This window comes from Ranitomeya variabilis, chromosome 8, assembly GCF_051348905.1.
Source record: "Ranitomeya variabilis isolate aRanVar5 chromosome 8, aRanVar5.hap1, whole genome shotgun sequence".
NCBI classification, from domain to species: domain Eukaryota; kingdom Metazoa; phylum Chordata; class Amphibia; order Anura; family Dendrobatidae; genus Ranitomeya; species Ranitomeya variabilis.
In genome coordinates this window covers 115,944,096-115,964,045 of record NC_135239.1, presented here as the reverse complement: position 1 = coordinate 115,964,045, position 19,950 = coordinate 115,944,096, and the positions used below count along the sequence as shown (strand labels likewise).

At 46.9% G+C, this 19,950-nt stretch overlaps 1 protein-coding gene across 2 annotated transcripts in view; it reads left to right on the top strand.

Moving 5' to 3' along the window:
• SLC25A38 (solute carrier family 25 member 38) overlaps positions 1-19,950 on the top strand; it is a 210,246-nt gene that overhangs the window by 86,493 nt on the left and 103,803 nt on the right. For both annotated transcript variants that reach the window (XM_077278915.1, XM_077278914.1), the window contains one exon: positions 11,958-12,126. In XM_077278915.1, coding sequence (XP_077135030.1) covers positions 11,958-12,126 — 169 coding nt within the window. The remainder of the gene's footprint in view (positions 1-11,957; positions 12,127-19,950) is intronic.

The window sequence follows — 19,950 nt, the reverse complement described above, 5'->3', positions numbered from 1 at the left end:
CCGGATGGCTCTATACGGTTTTGCAATGACTTTAGGAAACTGAATGCGGTTTCTAAATTTGATGCGTACCCTATGCCCCGGGTCGATGAGTTGATCGACCGGCTTGGTAAAGCCCAATACATTACGACCCTGAATCTAACAAAGGGGTACTGGCAGATCCCTCTGGCCGAGGCGGCCAGAGAGAAGACGGCATTTGCTACACCGGAAGGGCTGTTCCAGTATATCTACATGCCGTTTGGACTTCACGGAGCCCCAGCAACGTTCCAGAGATTGATGGATCGAGTCTTGAGGCCCCACAGGCAGTACGCTTCTGCCTACCTAGACGATATCATAATTTACAGCATGGACTGGGAAGCTCACCTCCGGAAGGTACAGGCGGTGATTGATGACCTGAGAGACGCAGGCTTAATGGCGAATCCCAAGAAATGTCACATCGGCCTTGAAGAAGCCCGATACTTGGGCTACGTCATTGGCAGAGGAGTGGTTAAACCCCAGATCGACAAAATACAGGCAATTCAAGGCTGGCCGCAACCAGTGAACAAGAAACAAGTTCAAGCTTTCCTGGGCATTGCCGGCTATTATCGCCGGTTCATACCCAACTTTGCGGCCATGGCTACCCCCTTGACGGATCTTACCAAAGGGAGGGATTCCGTCATGGTAAAATGGACCTCAGCGGCTGAAGAGGCCTTCCACAGTCTGAAACGGGCTTTGTGCTCTCAGCCCGTACTAGTGACTCCTGATTTCAGCAGCGAGTTTGTGGTGCAAACTGATGCTTCTGATACTGGTATCGGAGCTGTACTTTCCCAGGTAAGGGACGGAGTCGAACACCCGGTCCTCTACCTCAGTCGGAAACTGAATGTACATGAGCAGAGGTATGCCGTGGTTGAAATAGAGTGCCTAGCCATCAAATGGGCTCTCGACTCCCTCAAATATTACCTGGCAGGTAGGAAACTTAGGCTGGTCACGGACCATGCCCCTCTCAAGTGGATGCACCTCCACAAGGACCGTAATAGTCGGGTAACCCTGTGGTTCCTTGCCCTGCAGGCTTACTCTTTCACGGTGGAGCACCGCCCCGGGGTGCAGATGGGGAACGCTGATGCCCTGTCCCGAGTACACTGTTTCGAGAGTATTCTTGCTCGACCTGAGTGGTCTGAGCAGGGGGGAGGATATGTAAGAGTCATCTCGGTCTGGTAGTCGGGGGCAGGTATATCTCGCCCAGGTACTTGTCCTATGTGAATTAGGCCGCTCAGTATTTTCAGGATACTCAGGGGTTAATAAGTGTAGGAATAAAGGATGACCAGCTGGGGGTTTTCAGCGTCAGCCTGGGGCACACAGAATGCCTGTCTGTGTGAGACAAACGTGAGTGAGAGCTGTGCTCATGATCTGTGTAATGTTAGCTGGGAGGGAGAAGCCCCCCCAGTTGTTAGATAGCAACGTATTTGTTTAGTTAGCAACGGACAGGCTAGGATTTATTTTTATGTTTTGTTTTCTGTATTTGCTTTCACTTTAATAAACCTGACCTGAGGTCAGTCAACTTGGAAACCTGCTGTCGCCTCAGAGTTCAATGCACAAACCACGTGACCTTTGACCCCAGCAAAGGCGATCCCGGAGTGTTTTGTCACGGTATGCATTGTCTCCTCATCACCGTCCTGCTATGCATGGCTCCCCCTTCCTTGTCCTGGTATCAATGCTTCCCCATCCCTGTCTGCATGCCTCCCCTGTCATTGTATGCATGCCTCCCTCTTCCCTGTCCTGTTATTAATGCCTCCTTGCCCCTGTCTGCATGCCTCCTTCCATTCAGTCCATGTCTGCATGCCTCCCCCGTTCAGTCCCGGTATGCATGCCTCCCCTGTTCAGTCCCGGTATGCATGCCTCCCCTGTTCAGTCCCGGTATGGATGCCTCCCCTATTCAGTCCTGGTATGGATGCCTCCCCTATTCAGTCCCGGTATGGATGCCTCCCCTATTCAGTCCCGGTATGCATACCTCCCCTGTTCAGTCCCGGTATGCATGCCTCCCCTGTTCAGTCCCAGTATGCATGCCTCCCCTGTTCAGTCCCGGTATGCATGCCTCCCCCGTTCAGGCCCGATATGCATGCCTCCCCTGTTCCCCCGGCTTTCTGTACTATGACTCGTGTATAAGCCGAGGGGGGGCGTTTTCAGCACAAAAAAGTGCTGAAAAACTTGGCTTATACCTGAGTATATAGCACCTAAAGGGCTAAATATCTTGAATCTGGTCTTAAGCACTTTGAGGGGTGCAGTTTTTTTGAATGGTGTCACTTTTGGGTCACTTCAAGTTGTGGTGCAACCCTTAAAAAAATTGGTTTTGTAAATTTTGAAAAATTACTGATTTAAACTTTTAACTCTTCTAACTTAATAATAAAAAAAATATAAAATGTAACTGTTATAAAATAGACATGTGGTATAACTATCTGGTTTAATGATTTTGTCAATTTTTTTATATTTTTATAAATAAATGCAAATCATATCAACCAAAATTTATCACAAACATGAAGTTCAATGTGTCTCCAAAAAAACCCTCAGAAGTTGAACACAGTCCTAAAAACAAAAACAAACTTAATCATACTGCCTGATTTTATTTCCATTGATCAAGCCCTCTGGTGTTTGCATCAGAACTAGAGGACGTCACCTGAGGCCTGTGATCTATGTCAGGTGACTGGAACAGCACATCTTTAGATATCTCTGATGTGCTATTTCAATCCTTGCTGCAGAGCAGGTAATTATGAGTTAATTGATTTAACCCTTTCCCAGCAATGAGGGAGCTGCATGCTTTCAAATCGCCGTATATATATATATGCTGTGATGATCGCACGGGCTCATGCTTAGCGCTAATGCGATCAAATGCGGGTAACGGCTCTATAAGAGAGGTGACCCCTTGCATCAACCCGTGTGATCACTGCTAGATTTTAAGCCCTCTGATGCTGGTGACAATAGTGACAGCGACATCATGGGACATTGCAGAGAAAGGGATTATGACTGCATTGTGCCGATAGTCTCAATGGTGACCACAGGCCGAAAGATGACTGAAAAGAGTCACCATGAGACGGTGGCCTATCAACTCGTGCTCAGAGCAGGAGCTGACACGCCTCCTCCCTCTCTGAGAGACGCCGATCTAATGCCCTGCAATGCAGAAGCCAGTGATCTTTCACTGTAAAGTTGATGTCCCATCCTAGGTAAATGTAAAAATATTTTTTTTTAAATCCCAAAATAAAGAACAAAAAAGGAAAGAAAAATATGAATCCAATAAATAAATGTATGTATAAGTAAAAAAACAAAAAAGTACAAATTTGGTATCACCGCATCTGGAACAAACCACCCTATAAAACTTACACTAATTAACCCTTTCATTTCAATGAACACCGTAAAAAAATAGGTGTGTGACAGCAGCTAAACATAAAAACTATATAATTCTGGTAACGCTGGAATCGCACCGACCCAATGAATAAAGTCACCTAATCACTTATACCGCACGAGGAACGGCGTAGAAAATAAAGAAACAATTCTTCACTCGCTGTTGATTTTTTAAATTTCATTCTACCTCACAAAGATCGCAGTAAGGCTCAGCTTACATCTATCCTGCGCTCTACTCTGAGCTCTTACATCGGGGTTTCCATATAAATCTCTGAAGTGCCTAATTCAGACGGAACCCTGTGCGGAAGATTCCCCACGATAAGGCAGATAAAGACACTGTGGAACACCGTCTGACCTGTGATTCGGCGGTGACAGTCTTTTAGGCATGCAGATAATGCATGGATCACCACAGTTTTGTGCACTTCTGAAAGGGACAGTGCTGATCAGAGGCCAGACAGAGTCCAGAGTAAGGGTACCATCACACAGTGCCATTTTCATCGCTACGACGGCACGATTCGTGACGTTGCAGCGTCGTATAATTATCGCTCCAGCGTCGTAGACTGCGGTCACACGTTGCAATACACGGCGCTGGAGCGATAATTTCATGACGTATTTGCGATGTAGAAGCCGTTGGTTACTGTGCGCACATCGTATACAACCTGTGTCACACGATGCAATCATGCCGCCACAGCGGGACACTAGACGACGAAAGAAAGTTTCAAACGATCTGCTACGACGTACGATTCTCAGCGGGGTTCCGGATCGCAGTAGCGTGTCAGACACTACGATATCGTAACGATATCGCTAGAACGTCACGAATCGTGCCGTCGTAGCGATGAAAATGGCACTGTGTGACGGTACCCTAACTCTGCTGCATAATTATTGTGAATGACTCCCTCGGGGGTTTCATCTAAATCGTGTCACTTGGAGATTTGGATGTAAACCCTGATGTAAGTGCTCAGCGTAGAGCACCGGATAAATGTGAATCCAAATGGTATGTAAAATGTTCCCAACAAAAACTTTAACTCAATTCACAAAAAAGCAAATCTCCACTCAGGTCCGTCATCTGTCAGTGGAAATATATTGGGCTTCCAAATTATTGGTAGCAAAAATGGCTCTGTGAAAGCGCTATGGCTCCTCGCCCCCCCCCCCCCCCCCCCCAAAAAAAAAAAAAAAAAAAAGAAATTCAGCAAATTCTGCACTCTCAAATTCAAATACCCCCTCTCTTTTGAGCCCCACAGTGTGCCTAAACATTTTGCATCCACATGTTTAGCATTTCTGTGACAATGACAGCCCGCCTAATTTACGTGTGCTTGTTTCCTGCATGGGATGTTCACTACAACGTACTAGCACTGCAATAATTATTATTATTATTATTATAATACATTTTTTATAGCGCCATTTGTTCCATGGCGCTTTACATGTGAAAAAGAGGGCAAATATAGACAATACAAAAAACTTGAGCAAAAAAACAAGGCACTAACAGGTACAGGAGGAGGAAGGACCCTGCCCACGAGGGCACACAGTCTGCAGAGGATGGGTGAGGATACACTGAGAGAGTAGAGCTGGTTGTACAGCAATTCAGTAGGTTGAGGATCACTGCAGGCTGTAGACTTGTCGGAAGAGGTGAGTCTTCAGGTTCTTTTTGAAGGTTTCTGTGGTAGGCGAGAGTCTGATGTGTTGGGGTAGAAAGTTCCAGAGTATGGGGGAAGCATGGGAGAAGTCTTGGATGCGGTTATGGGAAGAAGAGATAAGAGGAGAGTAGAGAAGGAGATCTTATGAGGATCAAAGGTTGCGTGTAGGTAAGTACCGGGAAACCATGTCACAGATGTATGGAGGAGACTAGTTGTGGATGGCTTTTCATGTCATAGTAAGGGCTTTGAACTGGAGTGTCTAGATGATAGGAAGCCAGTGAAGGGCTTGGCATAGGGGAGAGGCTGGGGAATAGCGGGGGAGACAGATTAGTCAGGCAGCAGAGTGAAGGATGGATTGCAGTGGTGCCAGAGTGCTGGAGGGGAGGCCAGGGAGTAGGAGGTTGCAGTAGTCAAGGTGGGAGATAAGGGTGTGCATTAGTGTTTTTGTGGTTTTGTGGTCAAGGAATTCACCTATCCGGGAAATATTTTTGAGTTTGAGACAGGAGTAGGAAAGGGCTTGGATATGTGGCTTGAAAGAGAGGGCAGAGTCTAGGATCACCCTGAGGCACCGAGCATGAGGGACTGGAGAAAGTGAGCAGCCATTGATGGATAGGTCTGGTGGGAGGGGTAGAGTGAGATGGGGGAAAGATGATGAATTCTGTTTTGTCCATGTTCAGTTTTAGAATACGAGCAGAGAAGAAGGCCGAGATGGCAGACAGTGTGGGATGTTGGTGAGTGAGGAGGTGAGGTCAGGTCCCCGGATAGGTAGATCTGCGTCTCAATGGCGTAGAGAGAGAATCCCACGGTTTGCTGTACCATGAGCTGTCCCAGGCCGAAATTGTAGATGGAGAAGAGTATGGGTCCTAGAACTGAGCCTCGAGGAACACCGACAGAAGAGGCGAGGTGAGGAGGTGGTGTGGGAGAGGGAGACACTGAATGTTCGGTCTGTTAGCTATGATGAGATCCAGAATAGAGCCAAGTCTGTGATGCAAAGAGATGATAGAATCTGTAGCAGGAGGGATGCAAACTGCAATGGTAGTTTGCAATTTTCACTCGGCAACATCCACTGCTAATATATAGATATATTTACTGCGTATATGTTAAGTGCACACACTAAGACCAAAAGGTTGTGCATAACCCCCTGACGAAGGATCTATCCGAAACGTGCGTTAGGGTGTGCTGTACTTGGAGTGGCGGGTCTTAAAAGTATACACAATATTTTAATCTTATGCACAACCTTTTGGTCTTAGTGTGCGCACTTAACATATACGCAGTCAATATATCTACCGTATATATTACCTCCACTTTGTTTTCTTGCACCTTTCTTGACTATAGTGTCATATTTTTTCTTTAATTATTATTTTTGTCGCATATATTTTTTATATTGCACAATGCACTTTTTTATATTGCACTCAGCAAATATTGATTGGTGTTCACTGCTCATACATATTATTATATTTATTTTTTCAGGCAAATTATATACGCGCACCATAGCCTCATTTTTTATGATGGCTGTATAATACCTCATATGATCTTAAATTTTATTTTTGTATCTTTTGGGCCCGCCCCTTTGTTTTTATTTCCATTTCTTTTAATAACATGCATGTATTTTTAACCCCTTAACGACCGCCGATACGCCCGCTAAGGGTACTTAAACCACAGCGCCGTTAATTAACGGCGCTGTGGAAAAAGTGAATAGCGCCCCCCAGAGTCGGATTTTCTCTGGGGTCTCGGTTGCCGAGGGTAGCCGAGACCCCAGAGAACATGATTCGGGGGGTTTTACCGACCCCCGAGTTGCGATCGCCGGTAATTAACCGTTTACCGGCGGTCGCTACAAAAAAAAAAAAAAACGCGATTTGCCATTTAATTTCTCTGTCCATCGCACATCGGAGGACAGAGAAATAGGGTCCCCGATGGCCCCCAATAGCCCCCCAATACTCACCTATCTCCCCTGGTGCTCCTCGTGGCTCCCGATGGGCGCCGCCATCTTTTTTCCGGGAAAAAATGGCGGGCGCAGTGCGCCCGCCGCCCGGCACCCGGAAGATCTTTGGGGTCTCGGCTGCCGGGGGTAGCCGAGACCCCAAAGAACATGATCGGGGTCGGTGTTTACCGACCCCTGTTTTGCGATCGCCGGTAATTAACTGTTTACCGGCGACCGCAAAAAAAAAAAAAGCGATCTGTAATTCTCTGTCCTCTGATGTGATCGCACATCAGAGGATAGAGAAATAGGGGGATTCGGGGACCCTATCATACTCACCCGGTGTCCCCGGGTCCTCCTGCGTCTCCTCTTGCCGGCCGGCTTCTTCCTCTGCAAAGAAAATGGCGGGCGCATGCGCAGTGCGCCCGCCATCTGCTGCCATCTGCCGGCCGGCAGGAGAGACGAGTTGGGGCTAAAATTAGGGTTAGGGTTATAGGGTTAGGGTTATAGGGTTAGGGCTAGGGTTATAGGGTTAGGGCTAGGGTTATAGGGTTAGGGCTAGGGTTATAGGGTTAGGGTTAGGGCTAGGGTTGGGGCTAAATTTAGGGCTAGGGTTAGGGTTAGGCTACTTTCACACTAGCGTTTTTTGGCTTCCGTCGCAATGCGTCGTTGGAGAAAAAACGCATCCTGCAAAAGTGCTTGCAGGATGCGTTTTTTTCTCCATTGACTTGCATTAGCGACACATTGCGACGGATTGCCACACGTCGCATCCGTCGTGCGACGGATGCGTCGTGCTTTGGCGCACCGTCGGCACAAAAAAAGCTACATGTAACTTTTTTTGTGCGACGTGTCCGCCATTTCCAACCGCGCATGCGCGGCCGGAACTCCGCCCCCACCTCCCCGCACCTCACAATGGGGCAGCGGATGCGTTGAAAAAACAGCATCCTCTGCACCTGTTGTGCGGCGCTTACAACGCTAGCGTCGGTACGTGGGCCCGACACACTGCGATCGGCTGAGTACGACGCTAGTGTGAAAGTAGCCTTAGGCTACGTTCACATTTGCGGTCAGCGCCGCAGCGTCGGGCGCCGCAGCGGCGCCGCATGCGTCATGCGCCCCTATATTTAACATGGGGGCGCATGGACATGCGTTGTGCTGCGTTTTGCGCCGCATGGCCGCAAGCGTTGAACGCAAGAAACGCATCAAGTTGCATTTTTTTTGCGTCCAACTTTCGGCCAAAAACGACGCATGCGGCGCAAAACGCAGCGTTTTAGCGTGCGTTTTGCCGCGTTTTTGTTTGCGTTGTGCGCTGCGGCGCCGACGCTGCGGCGCACAACGCAAATGTGAACGTAGCCTTAGGCTTCTTTCACACTTGCGTCGGTACGGGGCGGTCGCAATGCGTCAGCCCGACGTACCGACGCACGTTGTGAAAATTGTGCACAACGTGGGCAGTGGATGCAGTTTTTCAATGCATCCGCTGCCCAGTCTATGTCTTGAGGAGGAGGGGGCAGAGTTACGGCCACGCATGCGCGGAAATGGCGGACGCGACGTACAAAAAAAGGTTACATTGAACTTTTTTTGTGACGACGGTCCGCCAAAACAACAACGGATCCAGTGCACGATGGACGCGACGTGTGGCCATCCGTCGGTAATACAAGTCTATGGGCAAAAAAGGCATTCTGTGGGCACATTTGCAGGATCCGTTTTTTGTCCAAAACGACGGATTGTGACGGATGCCACACGACGCAAGTGTGAAAGTAGCCTTAGGGTTGGGGCTAAAGTTAGGGCTAGTGTTAGGGTTAAATTTAGGGTTAGGATTGGGGCTAAAATTAGGGTTAGGGTTGGGGCTAAAGTTAGGGATAGAGTTGGGATTAGGGTTAGGGTTTGGATTAGGGTTGGTATTAGGGTTACGGTTGGGATTAGGGTTGGGATTAGGGTTAGGGGTGTATTGGGATTAGGGTTAGGTTTGAGGTTAGGGTTGAGATTAGGGTTAGGGGTGTGTTGGATTTAGGGTTTTGATTAGGGTTATGGTTAGAGTTGAGATTAGGGCTGTTTTGGGGTTAGGGTTGTGATTATCGTTAGGGTTGTGATTAGGATTATGGATCGGGTTGAGATTAGGGTTAGGGGTGTGTTGGAGTTAGGGTTGGAGTTAGAATTGGGGGGTTTCCACTGTTTAGGTACATCAGGGGGTCTCCAAACACGACAGACAATTTTGCGCTAAAAAAGTCAAATGGTGCTCCCTCCCTTCTGAGCTCTGCCGTGCGCCCAAACAGTGGTTTACCCCCACATATGGGGCATCAGCGTACTCGGGATAAATTGGACAACAACTTTTGGGGTCCAATTTCTCCTGTTACCCTTGTGAAAATAAAAACTTGGGGGCTAAAAATCTTTTTTTGTGGGAAAAAAAATATTTTTTTATTTTCACTACTCTGCATTATAAACTTCAGTGAAGCACTTGAGCATTCAAAGTTCTCACCACATATCTAGATAAGTTCTTTAGGGGGTCTAGTTTCCAAAATTTGGTCACTTGTGGGGGGTTTCTACTGTTTAGGTACATCAGGGGCTCTGCAAACGCAACATAACACCCACAGACAATTCTATCAAAGTCTGAATTCCAAAATGGCGCTCCTCTTCCGAGCTCTGCCGTGTGCCCAAACAGTGGTTTACCCCAACATATGGGGTACCAGCATACTCAGGACAAATTGGAGAACAAATATTGGTGTCCAATTTCTCTTCTTACCCTTGTGAAAATAAAAACTTGGGGGCTAAAAAAATCTTTTTTGTGGAAAAAAAAAATATTTTCTATTTTCACTACTCTGCATTATAAACTTCTGTGAAGCACTTGGGCATTCAAAGTTCTTACCACATATCTAGATAAGTTCCTTGGGGGGTCTAGTTTCCAAAATGGGGTCACTTGGGGGGGGTTTCTACTGTTAAGGTACATCAGTGGCTCTGCAAACGCATCATAACGCCCGCAGACCATTCTATCAAAGCCTGCATTCCAAAATGGCGCTCCTTCCCTTCCGAGCTCTGCCATGCGTCCAAACAGTGGTTTACCCCCACATATTGGGTACCAGCAGACTCAGGACAAATTGGACAACAACTTTTGGGGTCCAATTTCTCTTGTTACCCTTGTGAAAATAAAAATTTGGGGGCTAAAAAATCTTTGTTGTGGGAAAAAAATATATTTTTTATTTTCACTACTCTGCATTATAAACTTCTGTGATGCACTTGGGCATTCAAAGTTCTCACTACACATCTAGATAAGTTCCATGGGGGGTCTAGTTTCCAAAATGGGGTCACTTTTGGGGGGTTTCTACTGTTTAGGCACATCAGGGGCTCTCCAAACGCGACATGGCGTCCGATCTCAATTCCAGTCAATTTTGCATTGAAAAGTCAAATGGCGCTCCTTTGCTTCCGAGCTCAGCCATGCGCCCAAACAGTGGTTTACCCCCACATATGGGGTGTCGGCGTACTCAGGACAAATTGTACAACAACTTCTGGGGTCCATTTTCTCCTGTTACCCTTGGTAAAATAAAAATTTGGAGGCAAAAAGATCATTTTTGTAGAAAAAATGCGATTTTTTTATTTTCACGGCTCTACGTTATAAGCTTCTGTGAAGCACCTGGGGGTTTAAAGTGCTCACCACACATCTAGATAAGTTCCTTAAGGGGTCTAGTTTCCAAAATGGTGTCACTTGTGGGGGGTTTCCACTGTTTAGGCACATTAGGGGCTTCCCAAACGCGACATGGCGTCCGATCTCAATTCCAGCCAATTCTGCATTGAAACAGTCAAACGGCGCTCCTTAACTTCCAAGCTCTGCGGTGCGCCCAAACAGTGGTTTACCTCCACATATGGGGTATCGGCGTACTCAGGAGAAATTGCACAACAAAATTTGTGGTTAAATTTCTGTTTTTACACTTGTGAAAATTAAAAAAAATGGCTCTGAAGTAAAATGTTTGCAAAAAAAGTTAAATGTTCATTTTTTTTCTTCCACATTGTTTCAGTTCCTGTGAAGTACGTAAAGGGTTAATAAACTTCTTGAATGTGGTTTTGAGCAGCTTGAGGGGTGCAGTTTTTAGAATGGTGTCACACTTGGTTATTTTCTATCATATAGACCCCTCAAAATGACTTCAAAGGTGATGTGGTCCCTAAAAAAAAACATGGTGTTGTAAAAATGAGAAATTGCTGGTCAATGTTTAACCCTTATAACTCCCTAACAAAAAAAAATTTTGTTTCCTAAATTGTGCTGATGTAAAGTGGACATGTGGGAAATGTTATTTATTAACTATTTTTCGTGACATATCTCTCTGGTTTAAGGGCATAAAAATACAAAGTTTGAAAATTGCAAAATTTTAAAAATTTTCGCCATATTTCCGTTTTTTTCATAAATAATCGCAAGTAGTATCGAAGAAATGTTACCACTAACTTGAAGTAAAATATGTCACGAAAAAACAGTCTCAGAATCAGCGGGATCCGATAAAGCGTTCCAGAGTTATAACCTCATAAAGTGACAGTGGTCAGAATTGTAAAAATTGGCTCGGTCATTAAGTACCAAATTGGCTCTGTCACTAAGGGGTTAAACTATTACTGTCTTGTTGTTATTTCCAAGTACGGGCACTTTGTACTAGTGCTACTGTTTGCCAGATAATATGTAATAAAGGCATTTTTATTGGATAATTTTAGTATATTTTGTCTTATAATATTATACTAATTATATTTCTCTGGGATCCTACATTGGTTTTTTTTGTTCTCTTTAGGCTCATGATTGGGCAGACAGGTTCCATTTAAAGCAATGTTTCCCAAACTCTAGTCCTCACGGTCCCCAACAGATCGTGTGTTCAGGATTTTCTTAGTATTGTACAGGTGATAGAATTATTAAGGCAAATGGCCACATGTTCTTTCACCTATGCAGTACTAAGGAAATCCATATAACATGATCTGTTATAGGCCGTGAGGACGAGGTTTGGGAAACTGTGGTTAAAGTCTGGAATTCCACACTACGTGTTGCGCTAATATTCCCTCAATATTTCTTGCAGAGTGGTAAATATCAATATACTGGTGTGTTTCGAGCTCTGGGGAACATATACAGAACTGAGGGTGCTCGTGGTCTTTTCAGCGGATTGTCTGCCACCTTGCTACGAGATGCTCCTTTTTCAGGGATATATCTGATGTTTTATACACAAGCCAAGAGATTCACCCGGCCTTGTAAGTAGATTTTCTTTCATTTTTTCATAGAAGTTCATAGAATTCATAGCATTTCTTCAAAAAAAGTTCATTTTTTTTCTCATTAATGTGCACTCTGCACCCCATCTTGACTGAAAAAACAGAAATATAGACATTTTTGCAAATTTAATAAAAAAGAAAAACTGAAATATCACATGGTCATAAGTATTCAGACCCTTTGCTCAGACTCTCATATTTAAGTCATATGCCCATTTCCTTGTGATCCTCCTTGAGATGGTTCTACTCCTTCATTTGAGTCCAGCTACTTTTAATTAAACTGATAGGACTTGTTTTGGAAAGGCGCACACCTGTCTATATACAGTACAGACCAAAAGTTTGGACACACCTTCTCATTTAAAGATTTTTCTATATTTTGCATGACTATGAAAATTGTAACTTCACACTGAAGGCATCAAAACTATGAATTAACACATGTGGAATTACCGTATTTTCCGGCGTATAAGACGACCCCCCAACTTTTCCAGTTAAAATATGAAATCTTCTAAAAAGTCTGGGGTGGTCTTATATGCCATGTGTCGTCTTATAGGGCGGGTGACTAATGTGCCTTTTGGGCGGGGGGAGTGGTCCTGATGACGAAGAGGGGGGAATCTCACAGGAAAGTGTGAGTGAAGTATCCCCCATTACCTCATTGTGGCAGCGTGGGGTCTCTGTACTGGGGAGCGGCGGCTCCTCTTTGCGCCGCGTGGGTGTTCTGTGCTGTGGGGCGGCGGCGTATCTTCGTGCGTATCGGGACGAGATCTGAATCTGAGCATGTGCCGCCCCCAGCGGCCATTTTCCTGGAGGCCACCGCATCGCAGCAATGGAGCTGCCGGTGCCTCCGGGCTTTGAGAACATGCCAGCGGAGCCCCGACGCTGCACGAAGATACGCCGCCACCCCACAGCACAGAGCCCCGATGCTGCACGAAGATACGCCACCGCTCACCAGCACAGAAACCCCACGCTGCCACAATGAGGTAATATCGGGATACTCCACTCACACTTTCCTGTGAGACGTCCCCTCCCTTCGTCATCGGGACCACTCCCCCGCCCCCCCACCCACCCACCCACAATATGCACATTGGTTTGCACCTGGCGTATAAGACGACCCCCGACTTTTAAGAAGATTTTCAGGGGTTAAAAGGTCATCTTATACGCCGGAAAATACGGTATATACTTAGCAAAATAGTGTGAAACAGCTGAAAATATGTCTTATATTCTGGGTTCTTCCAAGTAGCCACCTTTTGCTTTGATGACTGCTTTGCACACTCTTGGCATTCTCTTGATGAGCTTCAAGAGGTAGTCACCGGAAATGGTCTTCCAACAATCTTGAAGGAGTTCCCAGAGATGCTTACCACTTGTTGGTCCTTTTGCTTTCACTCTGCGGTACAGCTCACCCCAAACCATCTCGATTGGGTTGAGGTCTGGTGACTGTGGAGGCCAGGTCATCTGGCGTAGCACCCCATCACTCTCCTTCTTGTTCAAATAGTCCTTACACAGCCTAGAGGTGTGTTTGTGGTCATTGTCCTGTTGAAAAATAAATGATGGTCCAACTAAACGCAAACCGGATGGAATAGCATGCCGCTGCAAGATGCTGTGGTAGCCATGCTGGTTCAGTATGCCTTCAGTTTTGAATAAATCCCCAACAGTGTCACCAGCAAAGCACCCCCACACCATCACACCTCCTCCTCCATGCTTCACGGTGGGAACCAGGCATGTAGAGTCCATCCGTTCACCTTTTCTGCGTCGCACAAAGACACGGTGGATCTCAAATTTGGACTCATCAGACCAAAGCACAGATTTCCACTGGTCTAATGTCCATTCCTTGTATTCCTTAGCCCAAACAAGTCTCTTCTGCTTGTTGCCTGTCCTTAGCAGTGGTTTCCTAGCAGCTATTTTACCATGAAGGCCTGCTGCACAAAGTCTCCTCTTAAGGCTATGTGCACACATTGCAGATTTGCCTGTGGACTCCTAGATGGGCTCCTAGATGGGCTCCTAGATGGGCTCCTAGATGGGCTCCTAGATGGACTCCTAGATGGACTCCTGTAATTCCTCATTCGTCCACTATATGCTCAGTGGCGCCGGCTAGATTGATCCAGATTGTCCGGGGTTAATCTGGCTGGTACTCGGGTTGGACGTTTAGTCACGCCCATTGCCTTTAAATAGTTTTGCTGGGCTTTGGGCGTCGCCGATTATAGCTTGTCTTGTGCCTGGTGATCTCGGTCTGGAGTGGTGGTCTAGGAGAGGAAATATCGTATCTGGTGGTGTATTATCCTTCGTTATATTTCTCCTTCCTATATTTGTACTGTTTTGCCCTGTGCACATTATTGTGTTTTCCTGTGTGTCTGCGGCGTGGTGCGTTTTTAGTTATTCCTGTCTCTGCTTTCTGTAGGGGTTGGTGTGAGGTCTTATCACTGGGTGGCGGGTAGAGGTTTCAGCTTAGTACTGAAACAGGACTCAGGGTCAGGCCTGGCGGCCCAGACATGCACACCTTCAGTGTAAACTCTGGGAGAGGGACAGACAGGGTTTCCCTAGTTTGAGGGATATTGCAGGGGCCCGGGTAATCAGCTGTAGTCTACCCAGTACCCCCGTGACATTATAATCAACCATATTTTTTTTATTCCATGGATCCCATGACTTCCATAACCCGCCAGTTGGAGGCGCTGTCCCTGCAGGTCACTGAGCTGAAGGGGGCAGTTCAGCAACAGGGTCTTGTAGTATCTAATGTGCAAGCTGAATCTGCAGGCAGAGTTGCTGAGCCAAAGTTTCCTTTACCTGAAAGGTTTGCTGGGGAACGCAGTAAATTTGTTACTTTTCGTGAATCTTGTAAACTATATTTTCGTATGCGCCCGATCTCCTCAGGTAATGAGGCTCAGCGTGTGGGCCTGGTGTTGTCATTACTGAACGGGGATCCTCAAGCATGGGCGTTTTCTTAACCATCTGATTATGCTGCATATAACTCAGTGGAGATTTTTTTTTTCTGCTCTTGGACTCATTTATGAGGATCCTGACAGAATGGGTCTAGCAGAATCTAAAATTTGCGCTATCCGCCAGGGGGAGCGTATGGCGGAGGATTACTGTTCTGAATTTCGCCACTGGGCGGTAGATACACAGTGGAATGATCCCGCGCTGCGGAGTCAGTTTGTTCATGGGGTTTCAGGAAGGGTTAAAAAAGCCCTTCTGATGTACGAGACTCCTGCTTCCCTAGAATCCGCTATGAGTCTTGTTATACGCATTGATCGCCGTCTGCTTCAGGGGGTGCAAGAGACGCCGCCTATGGGAGAGAGCGTAGGTACACGTGAGGTTGCTGCAGGTGAGCCCACGGAGCCTATGCAAATCGCAGGGGTGTCACATGTGAAGCATCGTGCCCCTTTGCTCAGGAAGCAGAGACCCTGTTTTTGTTGCGGTAAAACTGGTCATTATGTTAATACTTGTCCTCTGCTATCTAAGAAAAGCGCAACGGCGGAAAAACTACTAAGCTCAGAGGGTGTGGAGGAGGCCAATCTGAACTTATGCATATCCTCCATTGTGGTTTCTCAATGCATGCTCCCTGCCAAAGTTATGGTCGCTGGCAGAGAGCTGCCAATCACTGTGTTTGTGGATAGTGGTTCTGCCACTAATCTTATTGATGAGGAGTTTGCGCGCACAGCCGGTTTCAGGATCGAAAAACTGCCTCATCCTATCCGGGTGGTCACCATCAATGCTGCTCCTCTCCCACAGGGGGAGATTACTGAGTTTGTGGCGGAGGTTAAACTCCACATTGGGGTCCTACATTCGGAGCAAGTTACATGTAGGGTGCTCAGTAATCTGCCTGCACAAATGGTTCTGGGTTTTCCATGGTTGGCTATGCACAACCCGGTGATTGACTGGAAAACCCAGGACATCATCCAGTGGAGCGGATTCTGCCAGGAGAACTGCCTGGCCATGCGTGTGTCTGCTGTGACTCCTAGTATTCCTGAGTCTCTGCTGGATTTCGCAGATGTGTTTTCTGAGAAGGGTTGTTCAGAATTGCCACCACATCGTCTCTATGACTGCACTATTAGGTTAAAACCAGGGGCCAAATTGCCGAAAGCTAGGATGTTTAACATCTCTGGTCCTGAGAGGCAAGCCTTAAAAAACTACATCGCTGAGAGTCTGAGCAAAGGACACATCAGGCCTTCGTCCTCGCCTGTGGCAGCAGGGTTCTTCTTCGTTAAGAAGAAAGATGGCGGTTTACGCCCGTGTCTGGATTTCAGGGAGGTAAACCAGATTACGGTTCGTGACCCATACCCTATGCCGCTGATACCCGATCTGTTCAATCAGGTGGCTGGTGCTAGGTGGTTCTCTAAGCTTGACCTCAGGGGGGCGTACAACCTCATAAGAGTCCGTCAAGGGGATAAGTGGAAAAAGGCTTTTAATACTCCTGAGGGTCATTCTGAAAATCTGGTGATGCCATTTGGTTTGACAAACGCGCTTCGTGTATTTCAACATTTCATAAACGATGTGTTCTCTCATGTCCTGGGAAAATTCGTTATTGTGTACCTTGATGACATTCTCACCTATTCATGCGACCGTGATACTCATTTAGAGCATGTTAGGCAGGTAAACACCTGCTCAGAGAGAATAAGCTCTATGCTAAATTGGAGAAATGTGTATTTTCGGTTCAGGAGTTGCCTTTCTTGGGTTATATTGTGTATGCTTCAGGGTTTAAAATGGACGCCGCTAAGGTGCAAGCGGTGCTGCGTTGGGAACAGCCTGATAACCTAAAAGTGCTCCAGCGGTTCCTTGGGTTTTCTAACTACTATAGAAAGTTTATCAAAAACTTTTCTACCATTGCTAAACCGCTCATTGACATGACAATAAAAGTTACCGATTTCTCCACCTGGTCTGTGCCTGCTGTGCACGCATTCGAGTTTCTGAAGAACAGTTTTGCTTCAGCTCCCATTCTGGTGCAACCGGATGTATCGAAACTATTTACCGTGGAAGTCGATGTGTCTGAAGTTGGAGTGGGGGCGGTGCTGTCTCAAGGTTCATCCTTGAGCGAGTTGCGTCCATGCGCCTATTTCTCCAAGAAACTGTCGCCCGCCGAACGTAACTATGATATCGGCAACAGGGAGTTGTTGGCTATCAAGTTGGCTTTTGAGGAATGGCGACACTTTTTGGAGGGGTCGGTTCACCAGATTACTGTTATTACTGACCATAAGAATTTGCTTTATTTGGAGTCAGCCAAGCGTCTGTCCCCCAGGCAGGCTCGCTGGGCATTGTTTTTCACGCTGTTCAACTTTTTTGTTACTTACTGACCTGGGTCTAAGAACACTAAGGCAGATGCTTTGTCCAGGTGTTTTCCGGGGGGAGAAGCTCGGGAAGAACCGGTACCCATCCTCCAAAAAGGTGTAGTGGTCTCGGCTCTCACGACAGAGGTTGAGGCTGAGATTGCCGAGGCTCAGGAGGAAGTACCACCAGAACTTCCCGTTAACAAATCGTTTGTACTGCTCCATCTTCGCCTAAAGATGTTGGCAGAGCATCATGATGCTGTCCTGGCTGGTCACCCAGGGGTTAGGGGTACTTTGGAGTTGGTCTCGCGTCGGTTTTGGTGGCCCAAAATCCGACAGGACGTGGTCTCATACGTGTCAGCATGCACCACGTGCGCTAGGGCTAAGACGCCCCGCTCCCTTCCTGCTGGCACACTACTTCCTCTCGAGGTACCCAGTAGGCCATGGATGGAGATCTTCATGGATTTTATCATGGACTTGCCCTCCTCAGCTGGGAACACGGTCATCTTGGTGATTGTTGATCGGTTCTCAAAAATGTCGCACTTTGTGTCTTTGCCTTCGTTGCCTAACGCTAAGACTCTGGCTCAGGTATTTGTGCAGGAGGTGGTCAGACTTCACGGGGTCCCGTCTGACATCGTGTCTGATAGGGGTACTCAGTTTGTGGCAAAATCAGTCAAATGGTCAGACTGAGCGTATGAACCAAAATTTGGAGCAGTACTTACGCTGTTTTGTTTCTGACAACCAGGAGGAGTGGTCGACGTTCCTTCCTTTGGCTGAGGTTGCCATAAATAATCACCGCCAGGAATCTTCTGGGGAGTCTCCGTTCTTTTGTGTTTACGGGCACCATCCTCAATTTTGTACTTTGAGTCGGGGGGCTCTTCCGGCGTTCCTGAGGAGGACCTGTTAGGAGCACAACTGTCTTCCATCTGGAGGAAAGAGAAACAGTGCCTGTTGAGCGTGGGTGCAAGGTACAAACGTGTGGCTGACAGTAGACGTGTGCCAGGTCCGGACCTGAGTGTGGGTGACTGGGTGTGGTTGTCCACAAAAAACATAAGACTCAAAATACCATCCCTTAAATTGGGTCCTAGGTTTATTGGTCCGTTTAAGGTCGCCGCCATCATTAACCCGGTTGCCTACCGATTGGAGCTCCCTACGGTATATAAGATTCACAATGTGTTCCACAGATCGTTATTAAAAAAGGTGGTGGGTACTGTGGACTCGGCGCCGATGCCTCCTCCAGTCTTGGTGAATGGCAGTTTAGAGTTTGAAGTCTCCAAGGTGGTTGACTCTCGAGTGGTGCGCCGCACGTTACAGTACCTGGTACACTGGCGTGGTTATGGGCCGGAGGAGAGGTCTTGGGTACTAGCTTCTGCTATACATGCGGACCGGCTGGTCAGTATGTTTCACCGCCGCCATCCGGGCAAGCCGGGTCCTATAAGTCGTGAGGGCCCTGGGTGTTGTGAATTTGCGTTTTGCTCCCTCTAGTGGTCATTAGTGATTTGACACTGGAGCTTCTGTCTTCTCCTATATGCTCACCTGGGCCGTTAGTTCAGGGGCGTTGCTATTTAAGCTCTCTGGACCTTCAGTTCTATGCCTGGCATCGTTGAATTCAGAGCTAATCTGTTGTGCTCTTGTCCTTTGATCCTGGTTCCTGTATTTCAAAGCTAAGTCTGCTTCTTTGCTTTTTGCTTTGGTTTTGTTTTGTATTTTTGTCCAGCTTGTTCCAATCTGTATCCTGACCTTTGCTGGAAGCTCTAGGGGGCTGGTATTCTCCCCCCGGACCGTTAGACGGTTCGGGGGTTCTTGAATCTCCAGCGTGGATTTTTATAGGGTTTTTGTTGACCAGATAAGTTATCTTGCTTTATTCTGCTATTAGTAAGCTGGCCTCTCTTTGCTGAACCTGGTTCATTTCTGTGTTTGTCATTTCCTCTTACCTCACCGTTATTATTTGTGGGGGGCTTGTATCTTGCTTTGGGGTCCCTTTCTCTGGAGGCAAGAGAGGTCTTTGTTTTCTTCTCCTAGGGGTAGTTAGATTCTCCGGCTGGCGCGAGTCATCTAGCGATCACCGTAGGCATGATCCCCGGCTACTTCTAGTGTTGGCGTTAGGAGTAGCTATTTGGTCAACCCAGTTACCACAGCCCTATGAGCTGGATTTTTGTATCTCGCAGACTTACACGTTCCTCTGAGACCCTGTCCACTGGGGTCATAACAGTATGCCAGGCCAGTATTGAATGTTTGATGCATTGCAGAAGTGGGATTATAAGAAAGAAAATTTTGAGTTTTTTTTTTTTTTCTCTCTCATTTTTTTTTTTTTCTTTTCCCCTTTACCTCAGAGTGGCTTAAGCTTGCTGCAGACATGAATGTCCAGACCTTGATTACAAGTGTGGACCAGCTTGCTGCTCGTGTGCAGGGTATACAAGATTATGTTATCAGAAATCCTAGGTCTGAACCCAAGATACCGATTCCTGAACCGTTTTCAGGAGACCGATTTAAGTTTAGGAATTTCAGGGATAATTGTAAATTGTTTTTGTCCCTGAGACCCTGTTCGTCTGGAGAC